Below are 22,334 nucleotides of genomic sequence, written 5' to 3'. Positions count from 1 at the left end.
GCTGGGTGCTGTGTTGGACTGGTACAAAGTGTCGACAAGAAACAAGATAGGTACTTGGTGGGAAAATCATTGGTGAACACCGACAAGAATATACCGATCAGAATTGCGAATGTTTTTGTGTCAAGATCATCAATGAATTGTGTCAAGATCCAAAAAGGTGACAAGATAGCCATCTGCGAACCTGTAAGAAGTGTCACCCGATGTGATGAAGTGTCGTCAGCTGTTACACAAAAGGCATCCCAAGAACACTAAAACATCTAGAACAGCCATGGGATCACCTAACACCTGAGGAGAAACAGAAGGCCAAGCAGTTCCTGCTAAAGCATGGCAGTATTTTTGAGAAGAACAACAGTGGAAGAACGGATTTTGTGAAGCACCGGATTAATACTGGTCATGCTCAGCCGATTCGACAACGTCCTAGAAGGGTGCCCTTTTCCAAACAACAAGAAATGGAGACAATGGTAGATAAGATGTTAGAAGATGGAGTAATCGAAGAATCATCAAGTCCATGGTCATCTCCTGTTGTTTTGGTGACGAAGAAAGATGGTAGTACACGATTCTGCGTGGATTATAGGAAGCTCAATGACGTCACTAAGAAAGATAGCTACCCACTGCCACGTATAGATGACACATTAACAACTCTGGCAGGTTCGTGCTGGTTCTCCACTCTCGACTTAAAGAGTGGATACTGGCAAGTTGGTCTAGACGAGGAAGACAAAGAAAAGACGGCTTTTTCTACAGGAAACGGACTATATCAATTCAAGGTCATGCCGTTTGGATTATGCAATGCTCCAGCCACTTTCGAACGTCTCATGGAGGTGGTGTTAAGAGGATTAACTTGGAAAACGTGCATGGTTTAACTCGACGATGTATTGGTTATGGGAAGAACTTTTGAGGAGCATTTGCGAAATTTAGAAGAAGTCTTCGGCCGCATAAGGAATGCGCACCTGTACTTGAACCCGAAGAAGTGTAGCTTATTCCAGCGACAAGTGGAATTCTTGGGTCATGTAGTTTCGGCAGACGGAATTTACACCGATCAGAAGAAAATCGCTGCAATCAAGGATTGGCCTAAACCTCGCGACAAACATGAACTTAGAAGTTTTCTGGGTTTATGCACCTATTACAGAAGATTTGTCAAGGGATTTGCCAATATAGCTGCACCCTTACATAGACTTACAGGTGATGAAGTCGGCTACGAATGGAACACCGATTGTGATGTAGCCTTTGGAAGACTTAAGGCGGCTTTATGTTCAAGTCCTATTCTAGCCTACCCGCAACAACAAGGGAGGTATATCCTGGATACCGACGCCAGCAATATCGGCATAGGTGCAGTGCTATCACAAGTGCAAGATGGCGAAGAACGAGTGATAGAATATTACAGTCGAGTTCTATCCAAACCAGAAAGGAATTACTGCGTTACCCGGAAGGAGCTGCTAGCAATTGTGAAGGCAGTTGATCATTTTCATAAATATCTGTACGGCCAAGAATTTTTAATTAGGACAGATCATGCGGCTCTCAAGTGGCTTATGGAGATGAAACAACCTGAAGGTCAAATAGCACGATGGCTCGAGAAGCTCCAACAGTATCACTTTACCATCCAACATCGTGCTGGAAAAATGCATGGTAACGCAGACGGTTTATCCAGAAGACCCTGTCAAACCGATTGTAAGCACTGCTGTAAAACGGAACAACGTGAAGGCACTGTCATGATAAGGAGTTTTAAACTTGGAACCGATGAACAGTGGACGACGACACAATTGAGGAAAGATCAAATGGAAGATCCAGACATCGGAGCAATACTACGGCTCAAGGAAGGTAACGGCGAGAGACCACCGTGGCAGGATATTGCGGACAGAGGGCTCGTTTTCAAAGCTCTCTGGGCTCAGTGGAATTCACTGGTTATTGAGAATGGATTGTTAAAGCGCACATGGGAAAGTGCGGATGGCAGCACAGTAACAACTCAGTTACTGGTACCAAGGAAGAAAGTTACCCAGGTATTGGAAGAAATTCACGGTGGTAAAACTGGAGCCCATCTTGGGGTAAACAAGACCTTGAGCAAGCTGAGAGATCGCTTTTACTGGGTGGATTATTGCGAAGATGTCAAGAAATGGTGTCGACAATGTAAAATTTGTGCAGCCAGCCAAGGACCAAGCACTCGATCTAGGGGAAAAATGAAACAATATAACGTTGGACTGCCATTCGAAAGAATCGCTGTTGACATTGCAGGCCCATTCCCTGAAACGCACAAGGGCAACAAGTACGTTTTAGTGGCGATGGATTATTTCAGTAAATGGCCAGAAGTTTTTGCCATTCCAAACCAAGAAGCATCGACTGTAGCTGAAGTATTAGTCATAATGTCTTCAGTAGATTTGGAATTCCTTTAGAGCTTCACACTGACCAAGGAAGGAACTTCGAGTCAAGACTGTTCCAGAAGATGTGTGATCTGCTTGGTATTCACAAGACTAGGACAACAGCTTTACATCCGCAGTCTGATGGGATGGTCGAGAGATTCAATAAGACCATTGAAGAACATCTCTCGAAAATGGTGGATGAACATCAAAGAGATTGGGATCAGCATATACCACTATTCCTAATGGCATATAGAAGTGCAGTTCACAACACCACCGGACTTTCACCATCGAAGATTTTATTTGGTCGAGAATTACGGTTGCCTTGTGACTTGGTGTTCGGATCACCAGACGACAGCACCACGAACGTAGAGGACTACGCGGATGAACTGAAGGAAAGGTTATTGGGAATTCATAAGGCCGTGAGAAGTAAGATTACGCTAGCCAGTGACCGGATGAAAGCTCGTTACGACCTCAGAGCTAATTCTACGGGATTTCAACAGGACGATATGGTATGGTTATATAACCCACAGCGCAAGAAAGGGAGGTCCCCAAAGTTAACTCCAGCATGGGAAGGTCCTTATACAGTCATCAAGAGGATAAATGATGTTGTGTACCGGATTCAACGCAGCCCTAGAAGTAAGATGAAAGTAGTTCATCTGGATCGATTGAAGAGATACCAGACAGGAAACCTTGATCGGGACGATCAAATTTGAGAAGGGGGCAATGTCAAGGTGTATTACAGGTTGCATAACTGCATACTGCTAAATAATCGCAACGTGCATTGAGGAACCTGGCGCATTCGCCAGAAAGTAAAAGAAAATTATAGAATTCTTTAGAAAATTCCGGAAACCATCGCCAGGGGGTATATAAGGCCCGCGCTTTGACAGTTGGACAAGTCTGAAGATAGTCTGAAGTCTGAAGTTTGAAAATACCGCGAAATACCGTTAGAGTAATAGTAGTTGCATAAGTTGTGTTGTAAATAGTATAAGTTGTGTGTACAGAGTGAAACAAATAAATTCGTTAAGTATTTTATCGTGAGTTTAAATAGTGGACCCACGGAATCCGTAACAATATATAATCCTAATATATGCATATGACATACATTAGGATTGATTGATGTATTCAATTGTTTTTTTTTACTTCCTGTTTCACCGGAAATGACTACAACTTTTGATTTTTAAATGACACCCTCGGTATATTTCTACTTTATTCAATAGAAAATGACACTATGAATAGAACATAATATTTTCGCTTAAAAAATCGTATTTTAAATTTCAATCTAGAGTGCCATGGCTGTGTTAAAAACACAAATTTTTAATCAAGGAGCCTTGGAATTAATGTTTTCGTGTCTTGTCCTGGCCGGTTATATCTCAATTTTTTTTATATGGAAAAAGGATTTTTACGAATAATTTGGTACCACACACTTCGTTATGAACCGCATGTTACAATTTCAAACAAACCGTATGAGAAAATGTCAAAAGTTGACATATAATATGTCATTCATTTCAAATATGAGTTTCATTTTCTATCGAATAAAGTAGAAATATACCGAAAAGTTTTAGTCAATTCCGGTGAAACAGGAAGTGACTAAAAACAATTGAATACGTCAGCCAATCCTAATTTATGTCATATACTAACATACCAAATATGTATTCTTTTTATCTGAAAAAATAAAAGTTATAGGAGTGAGCCACTTTTGAGACGCACCCGGTATACTGCCTGAGAATAATTGATTACAGCGGATGCCATCCAAAAATTATATATCATCCTGGACAGTTCATCTGCGTGGTTTGTATCTTACTGCATGCGACAGAGATAAATATAAATGCTCAGTTGACAGACAGAGAGGCAAAATGTATTTTGCCTCTCTTTCTAAATGTATTTTGCCGGCAACACTATATGCCGGTTTGTACCGGCATATAGTGTTGCCGGTTTTTTACGTGTGTAGGAAAATGTGATAGAAAAAATTAAACTATTTTAAAAACTTTCATGTATACTACTGAAACGAAGATAATATCTAAGCTAAATATAATCTATTATAGCTGTAGTAAAATGAGTAACTAATTAAATTAATAAATTTTACAGGAATTCCAAAGTGCCAAAGTTTACAGAAATTCTGTAAATTTTGGTATTGTTATTCTTTATATTTGAGGATAGTAGTACCTTAACTTCTGCATCCACAGTAGCCTTGTCAGCTTTTTTCGATTTTAGTTCGCGTACTTTATCACCTTGAGTCCCGATCTGCTGTAAAATGACGTTGACATCTGACGTAGCAGGAGCCTTATCGCCACTAGAGATCCCTGCAGGCGAAGCAGATGATTGACCTGCCACCCAATCTTTGCCTGTCACTTTTTTGTATTCAGTCTTCAAAGCGAGCAGTACCTTCACCTCTGAATCGACAATAGCTTTGGAAGCTTTTTCTCCTTTGAGTCTTCTAACCTAAACGATATTTCGATTTATTTTAATGATAGAAATTTAAGAGGAATTTTCTTTTATTTGACGTACAGGAATACAATTTAAGGCTTGAAGTAATACTGTTCTACGAGTCAGATTCATTATTTCAAGATAAACATTTCTTGTTATACCCTGGTGATTATCCAAACTATGTGGTCTGGATTTTAATGCGTGTGACAGAGGATAATATAAATGACCGGTTGACAGAGAGAGATGGGGTTACCAGACGTCCGGATTTTCACTACATCCGGTTGGGTCCGGGCGGATTTTTTATAAGCGTCCAGGTTTTAAATTTCGCAATAATGCAAAATAATATTGTTACGTTTTTCGTCGGTTCCGTGTGGATAGAAAGTCACAATTTATTTAAACACTATTTATTTAACACTAATTAACAAAAACAATAACGATAAAAGACTTATAGAACTATTTACAAACGATTTATAACTAAGAATTTATTTTGAATTTTAGCGCGTCAACTGTATATTTATAACTGCCCCCTGTAGGCCACCGCCGCCGGCTTTTATACCGACAGGTAAAGAACTCTAGAATCGTCCATAGATCGTTAGGTGCGTAGAGAAGGTTTTCGAATGTTCTCGTATGTACTAGTCCATTCCAGTGGAACTCGATTCTTCTCGAACGAATGAATCATTGCGGTGTCTATGCGATGTTAAGGTCATCCGAGGGCGGGCCATATTGTGAGGTTAGGTCGAGTCCACACCGGCCCGCAACACTGCCCCCTTCTTAGGCACATGCTCGTCCCGAGATGTATACGGTGAATGAAGGTATTTGCAAAGCTGGCCCCTGGTACATTGCGAAGTCTAGTAGAAATAGCAGTCTACAGTTTTCTCCCGATCTCAGCTTTGGGTTGTAGCAGCAAACAAGGATCTCGATTCCCGTAAATCTGAACAAGACTTCAATCATGTTCCGGATTGTACGCCAACTCAAACCATCGAGTCCACACGCCAGCTTCGGAATGGCTAATCGTGCAATGTTGTTGTTTAGCAGGGCTTCTCTCAGTTCAATCAGGGTCTTCCATAGATTGAGATAAGTCGGCTTACTCGGGGACCATTCCTTGGTGACCAGGTAGAAGATGTGCCTTGCTTGACCATGTGCATTGTCGGTTAGCCTCAAGACGCTTCCAACCTCTGGATCCTGTCGGCGTAGTTCTCCGACACGCCCAAACTTCTCATTGAACGTCGCAGCGATTCCTCTGGACATCCGCAAATCTCGAGCCACACAATGAGCGAGCGAATAATCAGGAGGCACGGAAAAGAGGTCTCGTTGATCTTCTTTGGTTACGCCATAGCGAGCCTTCTCACTGCTGTTGTATCGGGCCATGAAATCGTCAAAAGACATCTCCGAATCAGGGGGATCAAAGCTGCAGGTTCTCACGGTCCCAGCACGATCTTCTATTTCGCATTGGTAGGGGCTCAAACGGTTGAAATGGACTACCCTCGGTTTTCCTTTTGGCAATTTTCTGATACGGTATACGACGTCATTAATCCTATCCATGACTTCGTATGGCCATTCCCACGAGGATTGTAGCTTCGGAGATAACCCACGACGTCTCTGCGGGTTATATAGCCACACCAACTTCCCTGGTTGGTATCCTCCATGCTCAGCTTGAATGTCGTAGTGTTCCTTCATTCGGTCACTAGCACTTTGAATATTTAGGCGGACTCTCTGATGAATGTCGTCCATCCTTTGACGTAGTGTGTGGACATAATCTTCTCCGGCGACTTCTTCTCCCGGTCGGCAACCAAATTTCAGATCACAGGGTAGGCGCACTTCCCGTCCCATAACGATGCTGGCTGGAGTTTGCCCTGTAGATTCTTGGACGGATGAACGGTAGGCCAACAGGAACAGGTGAAGAAATTTGTCCCAGTCTCTTTGGTGGTCAGAGACTACTTTGGCCAGATAACGGTTGATAGTTCTGTTCATGCGTTCAACCATCCCATCGGATTGTGGATGTAGAGCAGTTGTCCTGGTCTTGCGGACGTTCAGGACTTCACAGACGCCTTGGAACAGATTGGACTCAAAGTTTCTTCCCTGATCTGAATGAAGCTCCATGGGAACACCAAACCTGCAGATCCATTCTTTAACAAAGGCATCAGCAATCGTGGACGCTTCTTGATTTGGCAACGCGTAGGCCTCGACCCATTTGTACTGGCGCATAGGGGCTTTACCACGCTTTTGTGGCCCATTAATGGCTGCGCAAATGTCACATTTCTTACACCAGGCCCTCACATCTTCTTTGCAGTTCACTCAGTAGAACCGTTCACGCAGCTTGCCAAGTGTCTTGGTAACACCAAGATGTCCTCCGCTGGTTCCATTGTGAACTTCCTCCAAGACTTCTGGGACCCTCTTCTTTGGAATGACGATCTGTCTTCTCTCTTCTTGTCCCTCCGGTCTCTCGATCACACGGCGAAGTAGTCCGTTATCTATTACCAAGGAATTCCACTGGGCCCAGTACGACTTTACGTTCGGCGAATATCTGCAAACTTCTTCCCACGTTGGTCTTTGGCCTGTGTTTTTCCAGTTAATTACTAAACCTAATTCTGGGTCACTGGTTTGGTCATTTGCAAGATCTTCGGGTTGCCAACTATCATTAACCACAGTTGTTCTTAGGAGTTTCACTTCTTTCTCTTCAGCTCGGGAACAATGCTTACAGTCCTTAGCGCAAGGTCTTCTGGAAAGTGCGTCGGCATTCCGATGGATTGCCCCAGCTCGATGTTCTGTGTCGAAGTCAAATTCTTGTAATCGTTCAATCCATCTAGCTACCTGCCCTTCAGGATTCTTAAATTGCAACAGCCATTTCAAAGCAGCATGGTCTGTTCTTAACAAGAACTTTCTTCCATAGAGATACTTGTAGAAGTGTTCCACTGCTTTAACTACTGCTAGTAATTCTCGTCTGGTTACACAGTAGTTCCTTTCCGGTTTTGACAAGGTCTTACTAAAATAACCAATGACTTTTTCTTGACCATCCTGGATCTGAGACAGAACAGCGCCTAACCAACATTGCTAGCGTCGGTATCCAATATAAAGTTTCCGTTGCCAAGAGGGTAGCTAAGTATGGGCGCACTAGTCAGGGCCTTCTTCAATTTTCGGAATGCCTCGTCAGAATCTGAGTCCCAAGAGAAACGCCTCTCGCCTTCGGTAAGTCTGGTCAATGGTTTTGCGATGGTGGCAAAACCCTGTACATAGCGGCGATAGTTTGTGCATAGTCCCAAAAAGCTTCGTAGTTCATGTTTATCTTTAGGTATCGGCCACTCTTCCACTGTCTTGGTCTTCTGTGGATCTACCGCAACTCCTTGGGAGGAGACTACATGGCCCAAGTAGTGTACCTTTTAATGACACAGTTGACATTTCTTGGGGCTAAGTTTCAAACCAGAGCTCCCTAGTCGCTTGAAAACTTCTTCCAAATTCTTCAGATGATCATCAAAGGATTTCCCAACCACTATGATGTCATCCAGGTACACTAAACAGGTAGTCCAGGATAGTCCCTTTAACACAGACTCCATTAGTCTCTCAAAGGTAGCTGGCGCGTTGCACAATCCAAAAGGCATGACGGTAAATTGCCACAGTCCGGAGCCCACCGAGAACGCTGTCTTCTCTCTGTCTTTCGGCGCCATGTCGACTTGCCAATATCCACTCTTCAGATCTAACGTAGAGAATATCGTTGACCCCGCCAGCGTGTCTAGAGTATCGTCTATCCTCGGCAGGGGATAACTATCCTTCTTGGTAACATTATTGAGCTGCCGATAATCAACACAGAACCTGGTGGTACCGTCTTTCTTCTTTACTAGTACTACCGGCGATGTCCACGGGCTGTTAGATGGTTCGATGACACCCTCTTCTTTCATTTCTCGAAGGATTTTATCAGCTTCTTCACGTTTGGCGAGCGGAAGTCTTCTCGGATTTTGTTTGATTGGTCGTGCATCTCCGGTATCAATTTTGTGTTGTACTAAATTGGTACGACCTCTCTGTCCTGCTTCTCCTTTATCAAACACATCTTGATACTTGATTATCAGGTTTCTCAATTTTCTTCTATTTTCGGGAGATAATCCTTTAACGTTTACTAACTCCTTCACCATTTTGTCCGGAATTTTTGAAGTCGAAACTTTGGAGGCTTCCACGCTTCGAACGACTGAGGAGACCGAACAACAGTACCCTAAGAGGGTTCCCTTCTTCAAGGATACAGAATAATAATTCGTGTTCATTACTCTCACCGGTACAGTTTTCTTCGCTCGTAGCAGGGCTTTTCCAACAGCGATCCCTCGTCCTATTTCGCTGTCATGGTTCCTTGGCTCCAACAGAATAATACTCCCATTATTCATTTTACCTTCTAGGCAACCATCCAAAAATATCTCACAGCGCTCAGGGATCGAAACATCTTCTGCTACCACCACGCGAAGCGTCTCCTCACATTTTCGATGCAGAACCACTTCTTCTTCATTTATTTTCAAAATTCCTTGTTTGAGGTTTAGCTCAAAACCTCTAGTGGTCATGATGTCCATTCCGAGAATAAGTTCATCTTCGATGTCTGCTACTAACACTCGATGATTAAAACAGGTGCTTCCGATAACAAAATTAAGATCTACCTCTCCATGGATGAGAGCGGAGCTTCCTGTAGCTGTACGTAGTCGCCATTGTGTTGTTTTAATCCTTTTTGATGTTTTAAGGATATCCGCCTGATGATCGTTTTGGTCGCACCCGTATCCAAAAGCATGGTTCGTAACTCTCCATCCACGAAACCATCCACAAAAATGCTGTTGAACTTGTGTTGTAGCGATGCGACTTGAGCAGTTTTCGTTGGAACCTGTTGGGTACTGCTCGATATGTGTCCCTTTGATTCGACACTTGGCGAAACCGGGTCCACGTCCTTTTCTTTACAGTGACTTCTTACGTGTCCTGCCTGGCCGCAATTCCAGCAACAAGTCGGTCCTTTCTTGCCCATGTACTCCTCCATGACTTTCCGCACAATGCTTTCCACGGATTCGTCGGAACATTGGTTGACCGCCCGTACTCTCACTAGAGACCGAGAACTTCGTTTCGCGGCCTCAAATTCTAGGGCACGTGCTAAAGCATCCATCAAGTGCGTTGGGTGGGCTAGGAGAAGTGCTTGTCTTGTCTCGTTATCACGTAAGTCGTCGGAGAATGCCTGTACTGCCAACCGCTCCATAACATTCTCTGGCGTAGCAGGGTACGCAAGGCGAACGAGGCGGGCTACGTCGGCTTCAAACTCCTGCAGAGACTCATTTGACTTTTGAATGCGATTTTTTAGCTGGGAATGATAGACATGTTCCAAATGAGCTTGGCCGTACCTCATTTCTAAATGTTGTACCAATTGCGGATAATCTCCCTGTTCCGATGGTGACAATGTCTGCAGGATATCAGTCGCATCTCCTCGCAGTGCGACAGTCAAAGCGGTAGCCTTTTCAGCGATTGTCCATTCGTTCGCTCTCGCAGCGGCCTCAAACTGGCAAAAATAATTGGTCCAAGCGGTTTTTCCGTCAAACTGTGGAGGCTTAATAACTGACTTTGAGATATACTTATTTTCGACTAGTTTCGGTGCCTCCGATGTTTCTTGACATTTTGGTGAATTGGCCTTTTCTATTTCTTGTTTTAAAATTTCCATTTTTTTATTTACATCGTCCTCAATTTGTGTTATTTTGTCTTGTAGCTCCGTAGAATTCTCTATAATCTTTTCTTCTAATTCCCTGGAATTTTCTGTTATCTTTTCTTCTAAATTAAGTATTTTATTATTAAAGCTGGCCTGTATGTCTTTAGAATTTTCTGCGATCTTATCTTCTAAAATATTAATTTTATCACTGATTTTTCTCTTCTAAATTAACTTCCAAGTCAATTATTTTACTATTCAAATTGTTCAAGTTGTCGTCTAATTTTCGAGAATTCTCTGTCATTTTATCATTCAAACTCTCTTCCAAGTTAATCATTTTACTATTCAAATTGTTCAAGTTGTCGTCTAATTTGTGTAGGCACGAGTCAAGGTCACCTTCCAACTCAAAGCAAAATGTGTCAGGATCCTCACCTTCCTCCACCAAAACGTCTCTCAGTCTAGCTTGCAAAATGCTTTTCTTTCCATCTGTTTCGCACTCTCTCTCTTCCAATGTGCATTTCAGTTCGGACACTTTCAAGTCTTTCAACAATTTTTTCAGAGCCATGGTCAGTCTTTTTATTCTTCTAGTCTATCACACACGCCACACTTGACACCAATTGTTACGTTTTTCGTCGGTTCCGTGTGGATAGAAAGTCACAATTTATTTAAACACTATTTATTTAACACTAATTAACAAAAACAATAACGATAAAAGACTTATAGAACTATTTACAAACGATTTATAACTAAGAATTTATTTTGAATTTTAGCGCGTCAACTGTATATTTATAACTGCCCCCTGTAGGCCTCCGCCGCCGGCTTTTATACCGACAGGTAAAGAACTCTAGAATAGTCCATAGATCGTTAGGTGCGTAGAGAAGGTTTTCGAATGTTCTCGTATGTACTAGTCCATTCCAGTGGAACTCGATTCTTCTCGAACGAATGAATCATTGCGGTGTCTATGCGATGTTAAGGTCATCCGAGGGCGGGCCATATTGTGAGGTTAGGTCGAGTCCACACCGGCCCGCAACAATATATTAGTTTTAATAAGTTTAGATACTTAAAAAATCGTCGATAAATACAGCAGTGTAAATTCATTCTTTTACTTCGTAAGTTTTAAGTTTTGAAAGTTTTAAATGTATCTTTTGCTCATATTTTATAAATAAAATAAAAAATAATAACTAGCACCAATCAGTAGGTAGGTAATGTAAAAAATGCTACTTCGTTAACAAATTATGTCGTCCGGATTTTTGGGGAGGCTTGTCCGGGGTGGACAAGTTTTCATCTGGTAACCCTTTTACGTTTGTAGGAAAATGTGTGTAGAAAAATATAAGCTATTTTAAAAACTTTCATGTATATTACTGAAATGAAGATAATATATCTAAGCTAAATATAATCTACTAGTTGAAGCCTGGCGCATCCGGTACGACATCAGGATTTTTTTTTTTTAATTAAATGAAAAACAAAAAATCCGGCGACAACAGTTTTTAGAAGAGCCAATTAGCTATCTTTTAGTAAAAAAGCAACTTTCTAGAGCAAGTCGTTACTTCAGTAGAGACGACACAGATAAACATTAGCATTTTATATATGTAGATTACAGCTGTAGTAAAATGAGTAATTAATAGTGAAAAATTTTCGTAAACGCTTACTTGTGCGGTTTGAAATTGTGATTTAAAATCTGGCAATACCGCATAGAAGAAATGCATCGACACAATTTTTATCACTTTTTAATACATTTGATTTCCCATTAAAATGTCTACATCTTCTTACAGCTGTCTTACACGTTAAAATCTATACCTACAGTTTCGATGACCAAATCGGTGTCTGTTGAGATTTTTGTCATCTAGCTAATTTTTGTCACATAACTATATGTTTAGATATCTACTTCTAACTCTACAATAATTAAAATAAATTTCAAGCGTGTATCTTTTTATTACCGTCGAATATTTTACCGTATATCTTAACTTTTCTTAAATTAACGTCAGACATATTGTTCGAGGAGTAAGCAACCTTAATAATATTTTAAAGAGACATGAATATCGGAATAATATATTCGGTGTTCTATTTAAATTAAAAAGAGTAACTTGCTTTTAAAAATGACCAATATTCAATAATCATTTTGTCTTACCCTGTATGTAACTTACTACTAAGTATACAATGGCTATTTACATATTAGGCTATACCCTTGTTTATACGGGCTATACATAGTATACTCCAATTTAGGTAGCTTTTATTGAAACTTAACATTTGTTCTTCATTTTTAGAAAATGTTTGTAGCATAATTAATAAAATATGTGGGAAATATTAAATATAATACATTAATTTAATATAATAGTAAAACAGGTTTCTGGATCTTAACATTAGGTTTCTTATAAACTAATATATAGATGGCCCTGGTAGTTCAATTTATAAATTTCGAGATGTAACGTAAGGTTCTGAAGACTGGTCAATAAAACAACTACTGTAGGAAATATTATCTTTTTTTATTTTCCACGCTGATGGTTGTAAGTGTGGTTTAGGAAAAGTTCTATAAAGTTCTAAAATAAATTATAATTAATAGGTAACCGTGTTAAGGGTTGTAAATCAATTTCTTACCTAACACCAGGTTTATACCCCAAAATAATAAGAATATAATATATTTGGTAAAAAGTCGAAAACCAAAGGCTGTTAACACTTGTAGCGGTATAAATAAAATGGCGATCACCCGAATTCCATTATTGCAAAAAAGCGAAATTTATAAATTGAACTACCAGGGCCATCATATATTAGTTTATAAGAAACCTAATGTTAAGATCCAGAAACCTGTTTTACTATTATATTAAATTAATGTATTATATTTAATATTTCCCACATATTTTATTAATTATGCTACATGTTAAATATGTCAAAAACTTTAAATATTTTAGTCATATACTTCTCTAATGAAACTCGCCTTTATTTTTCTCCTAGAATTCGAAAATCAAGTAATACAGGGTGCTACAAATTCGAGGTACGAGCATTGGTATCTCGGAAACCGTAAGAGATACGAAGATAGTTAAATTGGGGCAAAGTTGCGCTTTAGGATGTTCACCAAGATGCCATCAAAAAACTTTTAAAAATGACGTCAAGTAATGCCCAATAATTTTATATTATTTTTTATTGTTTAATTGCATTTGATTATCCGTATTCAATGTTTTACTCCACGTCATTGTTAAGTTTGAAAGCTTACCAATATTGTAACGATGAATAGATTAAATATTTAAAAAAACAGAGCCGAACTTAACTTAAATTGTGTTCAAATGTCCGAAACAAAAAAAAATGTGGCATATCATTGTACTCAGGAGACCGAGTTCTTTCAAAATCTGAAATAAAAAATGCAGGTCCGTATTTAAAAAAATTAAGTTGTCCTCTGTATCTCACAAATTATCAGCTAATTTGAAAATCTAAAAATAATATTAGATAGCCCTAATAAAGTAGCCATGAGAATGTGCAATTAGTTTTTTGATTTTCTAAAAAGTAACGCCAGGAAAAAATAAAATTGATTTTCAAAAAAATCCGTTTTTTCCAAAAAACTCAGCATTCCTTGAAATTTTTAAAACTTTTTTGATGGTATCTTGGTGAACATCCTAAAGGCGCGACTTTGCCCCAATTTAACCATCTTCGTATCTCTTACGGTTTCCGAGATACCATTGCTCGTACCTCGAATTTGTAGCACCCTGTATACAGGGCGTTCCATTACAAAAAAAGACTTTGATGTGTAACTTTTTTTCAAGATCTGTAGAACTCTAAGTCTATTTTTAAAAAAATGCTATAAATGAACTTACATATCTCACAAAATTTCATTTCAATACAAACTGTCGTTCTCCTTGGAGACTTCGCGTGGTATGAGAAGCGTCACCATGTATGTTAGATGTTCGTCCAAAAATTGATAGAAAAATGACAAACAACTGTCAACAGTGCAACATGTAGTGTGAGAAAAAACGGCCCCAATTTGGCTTTGAATCTTATCCCTATATAAATTTACATATATGATAGCGATCATTATTTCCAGCCAACTCTGACACCGTTTTTTTTTTCAATTGTATTGCATTTGTTGGTTGTGATAAACAATATACGTTTAATACACAGGGTGTGTCTTAAGGGTAGTATATTTCGACCCAAGAAATACGTTTATGAGGCCTTTTTCGCGAAAAAAAAAAGATCTTGAAAATCGTGCATTTTCTTTTCCTGGATATTTTAGAAAACTTTTTATAACTGCTTGTTCACCGCAAATTTTCTCACGGTACAATTAGGGATGCAATTACAGAAAAAAAAACGCAATTACAGAAAAATAAATACATTTTTTAAATTTTCAAACTTGAATAACTGGGTTATTTTGGACTTATTTGAAAAACGGTAAAGAGAAAATGTGTTTCTTTTATTGAGATCGACCAGGACCAGGCCTCAATAAATATTTATACTCGCCCTGTATAATTATTTAATAGGCGTCTCTGTTATCTAATAAAAAAATTCTAACTTACAACAAATATATAAATTATTTTAACGCCTTTTCGACGTAATGTGTTATTATGTATAGCACAAAAATTGTTATTATTTTCATTTTTTTGAAATCCTATCAACATAACTAAATTAACCTTAAACAATCAAATTAGATATATGCATATATGGATATAATTACTACTGAAATATACCGGGTGCGTCTCAAAAGTGGCTCACCCCTAAACTTTTTATTTTTCCAGTTAAAAAAAACGAGATTTGGTATGTTACTATATGACATAAATTAGGATTGATTGACGTATTCAATTGTTTTCGGTCACTTCCTGTTTCACCGGAAATGACTACAGCTTTTGATTTTGAAATGGCACCCTAGGTATTTTAAACTTTATTCAATAGAAAATAACTTGTTTGATCTTGTAAACACTGATCTAATGTTTGCTATTACTATATTTAGTATAATAATAATAATAGCTCCCGTATATAGCGTTTAACGCCTTGGGAATAGCAAGGTACAGCTTGCTATACTAGAGCCGTTCGGTATACAAGGAAGGTAATGTGGCTAGCACTACGCTTCAACTGCCTATTATTACCTCAGGAATGTGAATCCCAAGTACTCATTTAAGGCTGAGTCGACCTAGGTACCCAAACTATTTTTATTTTAATAAAAATAGTCGACTGATGCAATGCCGGGTGTGGGATTTAGTATAAACTTACTAAATATTTTTGGATCTTATTTTAATTTTTTTATTCTTTGGCATTGTAAACATTTATAAATATTTATTTTAAACAATAAGACTGACAATGTAATTTCTATACTTGTTTTGTATTCTCTTTTGTTTGTTCGTTTGTTTACTTTGTTTGTTTACTTTTCCTTTGTCTACAAATTGTAAAAATTTTTGACAATAAAGGCATTTATTTATTTAACACTCTGAATAGAATGACATATCATATGTCAAACTTTTGATATTTCGCATATGGTTTATTTGAAATTATAACTTGCGATTCGTAACAAAAATTTGACTCGAAATACCAAGTGTGTGGTATCAAATTATTCGTAAAAAAATGCTTTTTCGAAATACACTAATGAGCCACCCTCGTACCATTTGAAAAAATTGAGATGATTAAAAATACAATTTGTGCATTTTCTAATTGGTCATGACAAGACACTAAAAACATTAGACGATCAAATCTATTTTTCCAAGGCTCCTTGATTAAGAATTACTGTTTTTAACATTAATTTTTAATCATCTTACATTCTCGCTTAATAAAAAATCGTATTTTAAAATTCATACGACTTTTTATTAAGCGAGAATGTCAAAAATTGACATATGATATGTCATTCTATTCAGAAAGTCATTTTCTATCGAATAAAGTAAAAAAAAAATACCGAGGTTGCCATTTAAAAATTAAAAATTGTAGTTATTTCCGATGAAACAGGAAGTGACCGAAAACAACTGAATACGTCAATCAGTCCTAATTTAAGTCTTATATAAACATACCAAATCTCGTTTTTTATCTGAAAGAATAAAAAAGTTATAGGGGATGAGCCACTTTTGAGACGCACCCGGTATAGATACTAACCTTATCAGCCTGAGCTTGAACTTTATCTCCTAAATCATTGCCGGCACTCAACGGAGCACTTACTATAACTGGTGCTGATGTTGTAGTTACGGGTTTCCAATCTTGACCTGTTTCCTGCAAAATTTCGAGTATTTTTAATAAAAAACTAAACAAATGTTAAGGAAAATTGACAGTACCTTTTTATATTCCTCTTTCAAGTTTAACAGTACCTTAACGGCACTATCAATTTCACCTTTAGATGCCTTTTTAGCTTTTAAATCGCGAACTATATTCCCTTGATTTGTAATTTTTTCATTCAAAACACTCGAAGATGACGGCAAGAGCACTTTAGATTCCTTCGTCGCACTCTAAAATAATCAATTAAAATATTTCTTATTATAAAAATAAAATTCCATTAATTAAAGAAACCACTTTACCAAAACTATGAACATACTTATTTCAAATAATTAACATTTTTTTAGATCAGAATTTAAAAATATTACTTTTCAGACATATGGTAAAAATGCCAACTCTTTATAAAGTAAATGAATATAAAACCAGGTTAATGCTTTCTCTTTTTGCTGATTCAGCCGATTCTTTATTGATACGAGGGGCAAGAAAAAACTATTTTTCTTGACCCTAGTAATAATATATACGAAAAAAAAAATAGTGTCACAGATGCCAAAGAAATTAAATTTTATCTCTCTGAATCTTATTAAAGGCAAGCGCACATTCATCGGAAGCGGACGGACGGCACACGGCGCATTTTTGAAGCCCAGACGCACATTTATCGGCAGCAGATGGACAGAGCGCATTGGAATCATTGGATATTTTTCCTGAAATCAGTTTGAATAATGGATTCCTCTGACGAGGAACTGTTTGTAGTGCTAGAACTGGAATCGAAATACCAGAAAAAAAGGAAAAGAAAAATATGGGTTTAGGAAATTAATTTAAAAAGAAGTGCACGACCGGTTATGTCAAACGACTATATTTCTGCACGACCGGCTATGTCAAACATATGTATCGTTCACGATATACTGACCACCAATGTGTTTTACTTGTTACTTACGAAACCAAATCAAAATCCGTATCAAAATGCTGCTATTTTAATTATTCTTCCATCGGCAAGTTCCGACTCGCTATCGCACACTTGTCGTCATCGGCACGCAGCGGACGCAGAGAACGGATTTAAATTACAACCCGGCGAATTTTTAAAATGCTCTCCGTCCGATGCGTACCCATGCCGACCGCTTTGCTCTGTTTAATTTTATGCTAGTAATATTTTTCCGCTACGTGTCGTCCGTCCGCTTCCTATGAATGTGCGCTTACCTTAATCTGGAAATTATTGATTGAAAACAGATGATGCGCTTTTCTTTCAACCATGCCAGTACAATTGTTTAAAAAATAAATTTTAAATAAAATTACACCTACCTTAGTTGATATAGAAGTAGACTGAGTAGCTGCAGTAAAAATGGAGTCTTTAGTATGTCCATCAGGAATATAGAACAAAATAATTGACTGTTCTCGGCAGGTAAAAGGGCTTAAAGGTTCATAAGCTACATCGACCTAAACGTATATACATTGACTTGTTAATTTTAAAAAAAAGGTAACAATAAATATTACCTTAAAGAAACCTTTACGTTGAATCTGAATGATATCGCCCTTTTTAAGATTTTTCAGTTCAGGGTCTCCGATAACCTGAACTTCTTTTCTTGTCTCATGCCCAACAAATTGTTTAAAATCTTCGTCTTTGGCCAACAAAGGTTTGCTGATGATATGATCAAAATAAACAAAGTAGGCTGGAGTAAATTCAGCCTCTTTTGTATGTGCCAAGAAAGTAATTTTTGGAGTTTTCTTGTAGTCTTTGTTATCTAAATTTGGTTCAGCTTCTACAGACGATATCTTGCCATTTTCACGCATGATCTACACAAACAAAAAACAAAAACCCTTTCATGTTCTACATATAAAATAATCTTAATATTACCTTTTTAACCAGTAAATTACCCCAATTAATAAAAGTAGCGTTTTCTCCTTCCTTTAAAAGATCCGCATCGGCGCGATCTATCAACAACCTAGGTCCCACCCACACCTTCTTATTACCAACACTCGCGTTTTTAGGATGTTTTGGTACAGATAAGCACTCCTCTTTAACACCTTTGACCAAAACCAGTACATTTTCAACATCTACAGCTGTAAAACGAGGCGCCACTGGATCGATAACTTTCTTGTTAAAAGCCCAGATTTTATCCCATTCCATGAACACAACAGATTTGCTTGATCCCTGCGCTATAATAAATTCTTTTAAGCCTTCTACAGTCATTCCTCTTCGTAAGACGCCACGAACAGTGGGCATCCTGGGATCGTCCCACCCATCAACTAAACCTTGATCTACAAACCAAGTCAGTTTTCTTTTGCTGAGGACTGTATTTGTCATTGATAGGCGACTATACTCCCAAATGTAAGGCTTTCTAAGACCTAAGGCTTCTATAAACCAGTAGAATTGAGCATCTCTGTCGTGGTATTCCATGGTTCTTAATGTGTGGGTCACTCCTTCAATTGCATCGACAATTGGGCAAGCAAAGTCATAAGTTGGATAAACTCTTTAAAACAATCAGAAGTAGTTTTTTGTTTCATAAAAAAGTATTTGGAAAAACTTACTTGTACTTGGTACCTGTACTAGGATGAGGTTCATTCTTGCACCTATATATTGTAGGATCTCTAAGACACCCATTGACAGACTGCATATCAATTTTTGCTCTAACACAGTATTTTTGTCCAGTTTCAGAACCGTTTTTCATCTGCTCCCATATTTGTAAGTTTTTCTCTACAGCTGTATTAAATATATTTAATTCATTAAACTATTCAAGATACTTAAAACTCACTTACAGTTGTTTCTATTTGCAGATTCTATCTTTTGTTCCCGTTGTTGTTTCATCAGTTCAGCTTCAGTATTATCAACATAGGCTTTACCCTGCTGTATCATATTTTCACAATACTGCAACATTAAATCAAAATACTGCGATGTATGGGTAAACATGTCAGGTTTGATTTCAAGCATGTCAACATCCTCAAGAATAACTTTTTCAAAATGAGAGTTCTCCTTTGCTGGATTTGTATCATCAAACCTCATTATGAGTTTGCCTTTAAAAGTTTCTTGGTAATATTGATTCAACAGGGCAGCTTTAGCATGACCAATATGTAAATACCTTAAAATATTTTTTTTAATACATCATAATATTTTGTGACCAAATGTTTTACCCTGAAGCTTCAGGTGGAAACCTAACAACTACTTTTCCCATTTCAGCTCCTGGTAGTTCAACAAATTTCCCTTCTTGAGCTCTTCCACCAGCTGTAATATTAACACTTTTTTCAAGAGACTGTCTACTATTTTTCTTTAGTGGATTAAGAGCTGCCTTCTGCTCAGGAGTGAGGCTGTTCAAAGCATTTTCAACGGCCTCTTGAGAATTAATAAAATTGAACCATCTTTGTAAATTGACTGGGATAGCTTTTTTCAAAACCAAATCTTCATACTGTTTGCTAGCTAAGATATAAATAGTATTAATGTTACAATTAGACCATATTATAATAGAAATTACCATATAATGTAGCAAAAACAATAAAATCGGCAATACTTAATCTCTTGTTGGCTAAATAAGTGACAGGAGCCAAGGCTCTATCCAAAACTTGTATAGCATTAAAAAAATCATATTTTGCTGTGAGTGGACCTAACGCAAATGTAAGCCAATGATCCACTTCAGTCATTTCTATTGCATCGTTGCCGTAAAGTGCTGGTAAAACTCCTCTGGAAATTGCCCTAGCAATATCGTTGCTGGTTTTGCAATGGAAATTTTCCACCGAAGACTCTTCTCCCCAAGATATATCTAGGGCCTTGTTTGTTTTTATGTTAACATAAGTTGCCACAAGTAATCCACCTAAATTAAATAAATTAAAAAATGATGCAAGACAGGAAATAGAATTAACTTACCGAGAGGTGGATTTATATTACTTAAAACCACTTTCATCGTAAAATACTAATCTAAAAGATCACCAATTTTTGATATAAAATAATTAAATGTGTTCTGTTCCGTGCCTTTGACACTGTTTGACACGTTTTTAAAAAACATTCACAATTAAAAATGATAAAAAACAAAGGTTAGAAAAAATGACATTTTACTTCACCACAGATGCTCAAACAGTGCCTTCTATTAAAAGATCAGCCTACGGGCGGACTTTTGTTTACTTCATCAGCTGTACATACTTAGATATTAGGTTAGATTCCGTTTCATATTTTGTCGGTTGATTTTTGGTTTTAACTCTTTGATTTTTGGTATTATTTATTATTGTAGTGCAAAAAACTAATTATTTTGGTGTTGCATATTGTGGCTCAGTCGTTAGCTGTTAACACATTTATAGTAAATTTTGATAGCCAGGATATAAATTCTGCGAGAAACATAATATTTGAAGACGTTTTGTTACATGCCGATTACGTGTCGGAAGGGGTCCGTTTCACTTTAGGGCTGTCAAAATTAACAAATTTTCTATAAAATAAAGTGGATATTCTGCCTTTTTAGACTAAAATAAAGAACTTGAGGTGAGGAAAAATGCGATTTTTTGTAAAATAAGCGAGAAAAATTTTCTAACCTCAAAAATATTTTCATAGCTTTCGTGCAATCACGGGGGTGTCACTTGTATGGGAAAACAGGCAACAGTCAAATTTAAACGTGCCAGGACCAACGACAAAGAAAGCAACATCTGCCAGGCATTGGCTTTCTTTGTCACTCACATTGCTTAAATCATGATACCGCGGCCATTTTGTCAACAAAGAAGCTGGCCGGGCCAGAAAATAGAAGGGATAGAGAATGAGCTTCAACATGCGCGGAAGGTCTAATCAAGTTGGGCGCCATATTCCAGGTCTCCGTGTCATTTTGTATATAGGTGGTAATCTATAAGTAATCAAATATCAATTTGCTGTTTTCAACCATACGGGGGCAATTTAAATTTAGTGAAATTCTATCATTTATTATGGTTAGTTAACATTAATATGATTTATTTAATTATCAGTTTCAAAACTGCGTACAATATTGGTATATAATACACTAAATATACGAATATTCTGACAAAAGACGCTAAGGACAGATGACCTTTTCGTCGTTAAACACTCGAAATGCCATTAAATAAGTATTTAAATTATTTCATGTTTACTTGTACAGAATTACGCGTTTCGATTTAAAATTTTTGCAAATTTGGTAAAAATTGTTCTAAACAACTTTTTGTTCAAGTTGTATATTCATAAAAAACATTTGGTGCATAATTATTTTTGATGATTACTTACCTTGTATTTTTAATATAAACCTAGAAAAAATATGTTTTTGTTTTATTTTTTTTATTCGTCCCTTCAAATTGTGTTACCAAAAATTGTGACATAACATGTCTTCTAACAAATATTTTCATAATACATAAACATCATTGATTTTATTATGGGTATTATTATTAGTATTTATCCTGGTTTTTGTCGACAAAAAAAACTCAGTCTTGTAATAGAACATCAATTTTATATTTCGTAAAATTATTTTGATACAAATTCAATTTGTCAAAATTCAAGTCATTAATATACCTATTGATAAACAACCCAAATTATTCCTAATATGGTACCAAAAAGCCTCAGCACATTAAATTTTAATCGATTTTAATAAATGTAAAATAATATTAAATAATCATTGGTAAATAAACAAAAAAAAACTTTAATTCGAACGGCTATGGGTATGGCAGGTTCTTGTTCAGGATGGTTCATAACATAGAGTTGCCTGAAAAAAATAAATCTTTGTGAGTATGCCGGCCCTCCAAAATTCCTGATATTTATTATTTAGGTAAAA

General features: G+C 37.4%; 1 protein-coding gene across 1 annotated transcript in view; it reads right to left on the bottom strand.

The window, feature by feature from the left end:
* LOC115889406 (bifunctional glutamate/proline--tRNA ligase) overlaps positions 1–20,624 on the bottom strand; it is a 44,753-nt gene extending 24,129 nt beyond the window's left edge. Inside the window, exons 1-11 of the mRNA XM_030909388.1 lie at positions 20,447–20,624; positions 20,058–20,393; positions 19,720–20,002; positions 19,348–19,667; positions 19,120–19,291; positions 18,446–19,061; positions 18,085–18,384; positions 17,893–18,027; positions 16,659–16,829; positions 16,483–16,596; positions 4,515–4,790 (exon numbers count right to left, since the gene is read on the bottom strand). Of these exons, the coding sequence (XP_030765248.1) occupies positions 4,515–4,790; positions 16,483–16,596; positions 16,659–16,829; positions 17,893–18,027; positions 18,085–18,384; positions 18,446–19,061; positions 19,120–19,291; positions 19,348–19,667; positions 19,720–20,002; positions 20,058–20,393; positions 20,447–20,483 (2,760 nt within the window). The 5' untranslated portion in view covers positions 20,484–20,624. The remainder of the gene's footprint in view (positions 1–4,514; positions 4,791–16,482; positions 16,597–16,658; positions 16,830–17,892; positions 18,028–18,084; positions 18,385–18,445; positions 19,062–19,119; positions 19,292–19,347; positions 19,668–19,719; positions 20,003–20,057; positions 20,394–20,446) is intronic.
* Between the last annotated feature and the right edge of the window lie 1,710 nt (positions 20,625–22,334).

The sequence above is a fragment of the Sitophilus oryzae genome, unplaced genomic scaffold (genome assembly GCF_002938485.1).
Source record: "Sitophilus oryzae breed Bouriz unplaced genomic scaffold, Soryzae_2.0 scaffold_813_pilon_pilon, whole genome shotgun sequence".
NCBI lineage: Eukaryota > Metazoa > Arthropoda > Insecta > Coleoptera > Curculionidae > Sitophilus > Sitophilus oryzae.
The sequence above is the reverse complement of the archived record's forward strand: the minus strand, read 5'-3'. Positions and strand labels throughout refer to the sequence as shown.